The 10504-nt window shown below is 40.0% G+C and overlaps 1 protein-coding gene across 4 annotated transcripts in view; it reads left to right on the forward strand.

The window, feature by feature from the left end:
- FSTL4 (follistatin like 4) overlaps nt 1-10123 on the forward strand; it is a 217174-nt gene extending 207051 nt beyond the window's left edge. For all 4 annotated transcript variants that reach the window (XM_065030001.1, XM_065030002.1, XM_021289082.2 and 1 more), the window contains 3 exons: nt 236-343; nt 3361-3470; nt 6601-10123. In XM_065030001.1, the coding sequence (XP_064886073.1) occupies nt 236-343; nt 3361-3470; nt 6601-7303 (921 nt within the window). In that variant the 3' untranslated portion in view covers nt 7304-10123. The remainder of the gene's footprint in view (nt 1-235; nt 344-3360; nt 3471-6600) is intronic.
- The last annotated feature ends 381 nt before the right edge of the window (nt 10124-10504 follow it).

Below are 10504 nucleotides of genomic sequence, written 5' to 3' on the forward strand. Positions count from 1 at the left end.
TCCCCTGATCTACTGGCTATAAGTAACAACAGAAGATGGAGTGATGTCTAGTTGGAAAACAGCACTGAGCAGCCAGATTTTTCTACTGCTGGTGCTGCTGCTGATCCCCCAGTTGATTTGGAGGTACTTGTGTGCAAAGCTGGGTGTAACAGTGAGGGTGTCTGTAGTAAACTAATTCAGTGTTCATCATGTGCATTTGGGTCACTATGTAAATACCTCTCTTTTTTTTTTTAAGTCCTTGGATGTTGACCCGTTACCAACCAAATTACATTATGACAAGTCCCATGACCAAGTCTGGGTGCTGAGCTGGGGTGACATGCAGAAATCCTCCCCAACACTGCAGGTAAGTCCTAGTGCACCCGAGCCTTTACCCTTACTTGGCTTGGCATCGTTGGTAGTAAGCTGATGGCTGGTTGGTTGCAGGTAATTAACAGCATTTAATGGTCTCTATTTAAAGCTGCTCTTTCATTTGTATATCTAGTGTGTTTTACTTATCCCTCCTCCGTCCATCCTCACATATTTTTCCTGCTGTTTAATTTGGTTTTGAGCAATGGCTGTGCCATAGGCTGGCAGCAGGACTGCTTTGTTGCCAGGGTCTGTTTTGTTTAAGGCTGATGACAGAGCCAAGTGCTATAACACCGTACAGCAGGGGCTGGCAGCTGACTGCGAACACTACGGACCTACGATGCTCCAGGTCATTTGTGCAGCCTGTGCGAGCGCAGCTTCTTTCTCACTTGATTGAGGTCTAAAAGCAGCAGGTACCAAGAAGCCACAAAGAACACACTTTCTGCAGAAAAATCTGTTATTCTTTCGGCTATTGGTAGTGTTTTCATTGGAGGTGCAGGTCAGGCTGAGCAACACATTCAAGGTGGAGCCTAAGGCAGGGACTGTGTGTTCAGTGCAGAGCTGCAGCACACCCTTCTCATACATTATGATGACCTGCGAAATTTTCTCTCTGCAGAGTTTGGGAGCATTGCATGAAAAAAGAAACATTAGAAGGTGAATGAATTGTACTGTACCTCAATATTCATACCTCTTTCAGGATTACTAGCCTATCACCATTATGCATTGATCAAAACCATCCTGTTCTTCAGTTTGGTAAAGGCATTTACCTCTTCTTGTCTTATAAATAGGAGAAGTCCAGATTTTCTGCCAGTGCGCTGAATTGCTGCTTATTTTCTTTAAACTCGTTTTGTCACTTGTGTCTCACAAGCCTTCATCCTCCTTTTGGATGATAGTGAAGCTTAATGTGGTAGAATTGTTCCTCACAGTAAAATGCAAAAAGGCACTCCCTAGGGCATGAAAAGAAGCCCATAAACAGCAAACGTAAAACCTTGGGGACAAGCTCTGTTATTGGGTGTTGGTGTTTCCACTGGAGGGGTGCCAGGGACCTCCCTGGAGCTGCTCCATGCTCAGCACCATCAGTCCCACTGTTGATGCTGGGCTCTCTGGGGCACAGTAATGCACGTAGATTTGGGCAACTAAAGTAGCTTCCATTTCTGGATTGCCCTGGGGATTCACTCTTCAGCTGATGGTACAGAAACATTAAGTGCAAGCATCTGATGCGGCCTTTTGTTGCTGCTGTATGTCATATGACAGAGCTGACACGAGAGCTGATGTGATCCATCCGGACATACCCTTCCCTATTTACTGGCACTTACTGCCCAGCCTTTCTAGAAACAAAGGTGTCATGTGAATACTCCTTCTACCAGAAATGTTTGTGTCTAAGTCTGCATTAAAGCATTCCCCAACAGGCAGAGAAGAAGGGTGACTGTGCTTTCTGACCTAAAAACCTACAAATCTGGAGTCTATGTTGGAGTCTTTGCTGGAGATGCTGCCCCATGAAGGTGGGATGAGCCGTCCCCACCAGCCACGTGCTCCATCTGAGATACTGGCTGCAGCCTGCCGGTTTTAAATAGTAAGGAATGGACCAGCAACTCAACGTGGGCATTTTCAGGAAAATATGCCAGAAACAGAATAGAGGCAAATAAATGAAGGTTTCTGAGGCAATGCCACCAGCTTGTCTCACCTGGGGACAAGTTTCCCGTACAGGGTCTAAGGAGACAAAATGGGCTCTCTTTACCCTCCTGGACTTAATTTCTTCCATCCAGCTGTGAGAGGTTTCTGTAATTAAAGGAGAGATGGTACAAGCATGTGATTATTAAGAAGAACACACCATCTGCACAGTTGGAAACTTGTTATAAGATTCCAGCTCTCAGATAGTCCTTTCTGTTACCTTTATGAAGTGCAGTTACACATGTAGAGAATGAGATTAGCGTCAGCATCAGCAGATCTTTTCTTTTTACTGTCCGTCTTTCCCAAGAGGTGGGCGACAACTAGTTTGGAAAAATCCATTCTTAAAACCTGCAGTTGTTAGTTGCAGACACGTAATAAAATATCTTTTTTTTAACAAAGATGCTACTGCATAGGTTGATCTCAATTTCCACTCATTCCTTGGCAGTCAGGGATTTATCAAACAACCCATGCAGCCAACTCACAGGATGCTGTTGTTTAGCCATTACTGGCTTATGGGAAGCCAGTCTGGCTTTTTGAAAGCACTGTGCAAGAGTGGGCATCTTTCTTGAGAAATCTAATTGGAAGAAATCTAAATGGCATGACCAGAACATCTGTCTGAACTAAACCTTGTAGGGTTTTAGCATTTCCTTAATGAATTATGTAGCTGTAAATTCAAAGCAACTACTGTTGCACATTAGAGCAGAAGTTCCTAATGAATGGGCTAAAGTCATCTTGAACCGAGCAAGCAATTTGAATATTTAACATTTTAATTATTGAAAAATTCCACGTCTCCTTTTCTGGAGCGATGGAGGAGCTGAGTGTCCGTGACCTGGGGACAGCACGGGGAGGGGCGCACAGCCCAGGGGCCTGAATTGTATGTGGTGCAGTCCATGGATGAACAGTTCTTCAACATGATAATTAACTGCTGTGAGTTAGTGTTTGATCCTTCAATCTGATAAATAATCACTGTGCATTTATGTGAGATTAATAAACATAACCATGAAATAAATGTTTATTTTAGACAGCGGGGAATAAATTGTTGTGGTCGTAGTGTTGTTGTACTATTTCAGCTCCTGCATGATGGCTCTTTCTCAAGATATAAACATGGTATGAAAGTAGAATTGTGTACTTACCTTACAAATGTCAAGCCTCAGATACTATTTATTAGCACACCTTTTTTCCAGAGAGCCACATCAAACAATATTTTGAAGCTATCAGTCAGTTTTAGTCTTCTACATCCCCGGGAAAAGCCACTCCGTACCGTGCATGACTATGTAATTTGTATGTACATTTTGCCTTACTTGCTGCTTTTCTTGTACCCAACCTGGTGTGTATTTATTGTAGGTAATACCAGAAGCAAGTGCAGGGGAGGATCAGCGTGTTATCCGTACACCGTTTGAAGGAGTGGATGATTTTTTTATACCACCTACAAATCTTATTATTAACCATGTTAGGTAAGAAATTATCTTAATGAATAGCAACAGTGACCATGCTGCTTTCTTCTAGTGGGCATCCTTCTAATAATCTTACAGCACTTGACAGCTGTTAATGAGTGAATTTGTGATCAAACTAACCACTCTTATTCCCATTTTCACGTATGAAATGGAGAAACGGTTGAGCAAATTACCTGTAGTTATTCAGTGAATCAATGGAAACACAAGAAACAAACCTGGACTTCCCTTGGACCGTCCGCAGGTGTCCAAACCTCAGGCTGGTCAGTGATGGCTCCTTGCAGCAAAGCGAGACACGCTGCCCAGGCTTGCTTGTGCCAGGAATTCGATGGCTGGAAAGCTGCCTTCCCTCCTCAAAACCGCTTTATGAATTTGGGCGAAACCCGTGTCAAAGATTTATGGCCTGAAGTGGTAAAAGTTTACTCTACCTGAAGCATGAAGCATGGTCCTGCCACGTGTTTTCAACTATTTACTTGTTCAAATATTGGATCTCTTTGTGAGGTGTATGGTTTGAGCAGAAAAATGGTATGCAGTGCATATTAAAAAAGACACCTCTATGAACCATCAGTTTTGAATGTTAATGTGATGTAGTAGTTAATGAGATCGTATAACTAACATACTAATTACTTGGAATAGTACTGGCTGCTTCCCAAGCAGGCACTGGAAGCCTCCCGTTAACATTATAAAAATTGATGATAACGGCACAGCAATTTACTCTATTCTTACCATCTTATAACAACTGTTTAACCATCTTCTGTCTCCAGTATAGTTTAACTAAGTTCAACACTCAAAAAATCATGGTGTAACTCCTTACATTAATCTTAGGTTCCCTGCAGTGAACACTGAAGACAGGGAGGTCACACTTAAATGATTATGTGTTGAATCTGATCCAAAATAAATAACTTTGTTTCCTGAAACACAAAATAATGAGACATACTTCATGGTTGTCATTCTTAATTTTTCCCTACCTCATTTTTCCGGTTCACTTTCAAAATATCATTCTGATTAATAGTAGTGTCATGAGGTAGGTGCCTCTGCTGAATGCTAAAGCTGATGAGAAGGTATGGTCTGGGTTCAAAGACAGAATGGTGGAACAATTCCGTTTCTTTTTTGTTTGTTTTGTTGTCTTTTTGCTTCAGTGTGATTAATCGACTGTATAGAGATGTTCTTCCTTAAGATATATTAAATGTAGATAATTGTCCATAGCTTTCAATGCGCAAAGCAGAGAATGCTGTGCCTAATTTCCTATTTCATTTGTTTCAGGGCCAGGTCTTTGTCCATTCTCTCTCACCCTCAGCACAGAAAAATAATTGCTCACAGTCTAATGAGGCTTACTGAGATCACGTTCTAAATTCTCCACTAAGAAACAATAAATGGCAATACCAGCATTTCCCAGGAAGGTGTATATTTAAGCAGTCTCTTCCACCAGCCAAAAAATATTTGTATGCAAATGTTCCTGCATATGTATTTCAGCTGCCTGTTATTTCAGATGGATATCTAGGAATGTATCCATTTTTATTAGTTCCCAGGGTAGATTGTTGTCTATTAAAAACTCTCTAAGTGCAAAGTTTTCTTTGAGATTTCAGATCACAGATTTCATGCAGGCGCTGCACCTCTTCTGCAGCCGTGTGCACATAAAACACGTTCTGACCCACTTTTTTAAATTAGAGTTTATGATAAGAACCATTTTTTAACTTCTTCAGGCATTTGGCCAAGCATTAAGGAAGTCTTGGGAAAAAATACTGTAAGGGAAAGCATTTTTTAAAGTGTACTTAAAATGCATTCATCCAGGAGAAATACAAGTGTCATATCCAATTTCTGCACACACAGTGCACTATGAATCTCCACTGCAGATATTTTCTGAAGTTTCTAATGGATGTGAGTATAATGAGAAAATGAAAGGCTTGGCCCAGTGATTTTCATGGGATCATACACTACATTGACTTGTTCTTTAGAAGTGAAATCATTGCTGAGTGTCTCATTGACAAACGGATTAAGAATAAAGAAATAAACCCAGTGTTTTAAGCAAAATATATGTTATCTGTGCACAAGCACGTTATCCTCCATATTTCACAAAGCAATTTTACATCTTTCAGAGAAGAGATACAAAACTAAGTGTTCACTTAATTTCCTTCTGTCTGCATTGAATAGATGAAAAGATACTCAATGTAGAATTAGTTTTTGTCAGTCAGTATCAGTGACCTGCGAACCCAGGGGAACACAAACAGGCTGTTTCTATAGGCTCCCTCTCAAATTAAGCAGAAACCTTTCTTGGCTATTCTTGACCTTTTCTTGTCTTCAGCAAAAGGTCAGATGTGCTGCAGCATATATCTTTTACAGAACATTTCTTCTCTGCTCATTGTTGTCTGCCCTCTCTTGAGGCAGAAAGTAAAGACGCATTTTCTTCAGCTCACCCAGGCTGGTTTTGTTCCTCAATAAATGTTTTACACCTTCCCTGGGCTGTGGGACAGTGCTTAACACAAGTCTGTTCTACACCTCAGCTTTACCAGCTCCTGCAATGGTCCCCAGGTCCCAGGGGTAGCAAATGTGCATCACAGCTGCCATCTGATGCTGTAATTTAAGAGATGAGGTTGTACATGGTCTTCACTCAATGGTTATACATGCAGCTCAAAATAATTTTCTGGCTCCAGCCTGGCTGGGATGTGCTTTATTTTGAACAGTTATCTATTTTGAGATTGAAGAAGTCTTGAGTACTTCACAGTATGTTTGGGATTGGATTACTTATTGAATTACATCTCTTTAACCCTGAAACAGATTAAATACAAAACTGGTCAACACTAACCTACAAAACACCTGAGCCTTAATATAATTCCTATTGTCTTGTCTGTTGGTCTAGCCAAGAAAAGGCTTCAGCTCTGAAGATGTTATTTAAATACTCAAGCACATATTCAAGCTTCCAGGATCAGGCTGCTAGTTTTAACTGATACATATACTTCCTTTTAGCACTTTTTAGAAGCACTGAGAGAGATTTCTTACAGAAAAGAGACAGCAGTATTGCACACACTTACGAAACCAACAGGGTAGAGTTTCCTGGTTGTGCTGACTTTCATCTTTTCTCAAGCATATCACTGTGTCTCCAGAGATGACTTCAGTGTCATGTTTTCTATTTCAGGTTTGGCTTCATCTTTAACAAATCAAAATCTGCAGTTCACAAAATTGACCTGGAAACTGTGACCCACATCAAGACTATCAACTTCAAAAACCATAACTGCGTACCACAGACCATGGCTTATACCCACCTGGGTGGTTACTTCTTTGTCCAGTGCAGGAGAAATAGGTCAGTGGCTGCATCACCACAGCTTATTATTGACAGTGTGACCGATGCCGTCATTGGCCCCAACAGCGACGTGTCGGGCACACCATACATCTCACCAGACGGACGGTATTTGGTCAGCGCGGATGAAGACAGTGGCAGGATCAAAGTCCAGGCGCTAACTGTCCAAGGGGAAATCAAGTTGATTTATGACTTACAAACAAACATACATGTATCTGATCTGACATTTCAACCCTCTTTCACTGAAGGTAATCAGTACTATATATATGCTACTTCACATTTGCAAACAGATGTGCTTTTTGTAGAGCTGTCAACGGGGAAAATGAATGTACTGAAGAATTTAAAAGACCCCATCACATCCAAAGACTGGCCTTGGAGCAACTACAACAGAATTGTGAAAGACAGTGGATTATTTGGACAGTATCTCATTACACCAGCTAAAGATTCCTTGTTTGTTATAAATGGGAGGCAAAATACTTTACGCTGTGAGGTTTCAGGTATAAGGAGGGGTAACACAGTGGTCTGGGTTGGAGAGGTATGAAAGGGCAATAGCAGTAGAGCCTTCGTCAGGCAAGTACCAGTTGAACCTTTACACTGCAACAAATGAGCAGTAGCATTGTATATTTTTACACTGGGGAAAAAAAAAAAAAGAAAAAAATAAAGAAAAAACCCCCTGTATAGGCTTCATGGTACAACACTGGTCTACTTGCAAGTTTTATAATATAAGGTATGCTCTGCTAATATGAAGTGGTTTTGAAGGAATATTTTTTATTTGTGAGTATGATTTGTGGTTATGAGAAAAATGCTGGGAAGCGAATAATATCTCCACTGAGAGATCGTATAAGCCACGAAACCTAGTGATTCCGTAGAACAAAACAGATTTTGACTTTCCATACTGAGGAGCTTTTATGTTATGTTCAAGCCATCCTTTTTCTTTCCTGTATCCCTTGCCCGTTAGCTGTGCTGAATATCCCACCCCGACACAGAAGCAGTGACTGCAGCTAAAATTCACCTTTGGATGATGAGGGAAAATAAGCATCAGAGGGCAGTTTTCAAGCCACAGAAACCTAGGAGAGCGATTTAATGAAAACTGATCCGTTTTCTCTGCAGGATGGCTTTGGGAGGATTCACGGATGTGATTTCAGAAGGCGGCTTAACAGAAATAGTAACTGTCAGCTCGCTTGCTTCTGCGCTTAATTTTGCTCTTGGTACTACTGAAGGCAATGTTAATGAGTCCCCCCTCTTCTAATGCGTATTTGAGTGATCATATTTGTGAAATTTGGCATGAAATATCTAGGCCATTAGAGTGGGTAAAAAAAAAAAACACTGAGCAGGGGTCAGAGTTCGTAACAAATTTTATTGAGAGGGGGGCATTAGCCTTTCAGCAGCTTGTGACCGCGGTCAGCTTGGGCACAATATGCAAAATCTGCTCTTCAGGGCCAGAGAATTAGTTACGGTTATTCCCATAGGAGGCAGCAACACTTCTAGAAATTGTTGGTTTCTCTCATTAAATATTAACTAGCACTGAATTCACTTGGTTCTTCATAAAATAATAGCTACAATGACAAAGAGTATTTTTAATAGAAAACTCACTCATTTTCTGGTCATAGCCTTAATTTGACTGTTTCTTTTCAGACATCCTGAGAAACAATTTTTCTTTGTGATTTTTTTTTTTTCCCATTTAGAGTACACTTGTTTATAGCCAATTATCTTTTAGTCACGAGCAAAGAGATTGATGTAAAACCAGCTGGGTTACCCCAGAATGCAACAGCTGGCATTGAGAAATTTCAGTTGATTTCCTATAAAAAATACAGATCCATTTGCACATTTGGAAGATATAAAAACTTTTATTGTTGCCTTTTTGTAACTTTCTATGTCCATCACCATGAAGTAATCTGGGCAAGAGCAGCTTTGGCTCATGCAAACCAGGCGAGCTCCACTGCCACCGTCAGTGGGCGCATCCGAGCTGTTGTGTCCCACATAATACTTTGAAAATGTGGTCTTGATGTTGGTGAGAACTCTCAAGATAAACATCTGTCATATTGGAGGCACCCATTGGCCTTCTGAAAGATTCAGCTCGTTTTGCAAATGACCTTGTTGCCCAGAGTTTGTATGGCAGCAGCTACTGAACGCACCCAGTGAGATGCAGTGGCGCGGTAATTATTTTTCTCTGCAGATGCTTAAAGTCACCCATTTCACAATGCTCACAGAGCGGGTTTAAATGAGAAGGATGCAGACTGACACTGGTAATCTTTGCTTTAAATGTTAAACTTTTACCAAAAGAGTAGCATTTTAGCATTGCTGTAGACCTGAAGTAATTTAAACGATTTTGGTTCTATAGAGAACATATAAAAATCTGTTCAGACAAATGAAGAAGAGGAGCTGAATCCTATGAATTCATTAAATGTGGAGTCCTTGAAATTGCCCTTCAACACCCATAGGCTGGAACCTACATCTCTTTTCACTTATGAGCCATAGCGGTTGGAAGATACTATCCCATCAAGGCAATGCAGATGTACAGAACAGATTGATGTAGCTTTCCTTTAGCAATGCATGGTGTCCATGATTTTCTACTCATTCGATTAGGAAACATACCCATGTCAAGGAAAGGAGAAGACCAGCTTTGTAAGTACCTTTATATATGCACAACTCCTTTCTTGAACAAAGCTGTATCCATACATTGCAGTCATCCTAAATGTGTTTTACCAAGGCCAAACACGGCTGTCGTGTTATCTTTTATGACTTCTTGAATATTTTATTATGCCTATGTTAAGTTTCCCTGTAGAGACGCTCATTGTGTCATAGATCAAGCAAATATTACTTTTTTAAGAATATTTTAAAAACCCTGTATATATCTGTTCAGGTAAATATTCTTGAGGCTGGTTTATATATAGACTGTGAAAGATGTGTAACAGACCTCACTTCTTCCTGTTTGTTGCAAAATATTGGAATAGCGTTCACTTGAAAAATCCCACTTGGACCTTCCAAAGATGTTCCATTTCTTCCCTCTTCAGCCCAAGTTCTGGTGATGTGTTTTCCAAATTATCCTAATGGTTATATATATATATATCATACTTAGAAAATGAAGTACAACTTAGATTGTACACACTACTTGTGAACAGTTCCAGTGACAGTCAAATCTGACATTAAAGTGCTGCACATTTGTTACTCTGATTTTATTTTTTTTATGACACAGAAATTTTATATATACTCAGAAAGTGTTTCAACTTATTTTTGCCTTTCAGCTCTGTCAAAAAGAGACTATGTTTCCTGCTTTGTAGATTCTTTCCCACTCCCCTTGTGTTCTCCACCAATTCACAAGTAATTCCTAGCTAATAAATTAACTAGTCACAGTAATTAATTGAATTTAAATTGAATTAATGACCACTTGGTTATCCTGTAACACTCATAAATCAGTTGGGTGTTCTGACACTAGAATAATGGAAGAAGTAGTCCCTAGTTGACATAAGGCTCTAGTCCCAAGATCAGATGCATTTTACATTCGTTGTTGAGGTTAAACAGCAGTATAATGGAAATACTGTTTTGTCTTTGTATTTCTCTTAGTATTTTCACTTTCTGAATGAGTGTGAGTTTTTACGTAACATCTTTAAGTATGCAGTTGAATGACTTTTTACAAACTGTCCACTTTTAAATTGGAGGGAAAACTAGCGAGTGCCTTAATTTGAGATCTGTGGCAATAATCAGTATATTTATTTAAGACTTTGATTTTTTTTTATTAACC

Source organism: Columba livia, chromosome 14, assembly GCF_036013475.1.
Source record: "Columba livia isolate bColLiv1 breed racing homer chromosome 14, bColLiv1.pat.W.v2, whole genome shotgun sequence".
Lineage (NCBI taxonomy): Eukaryota > Metazoa > Chordata > Aves > Columbiformes > Columbidae > Columba > Columba livia.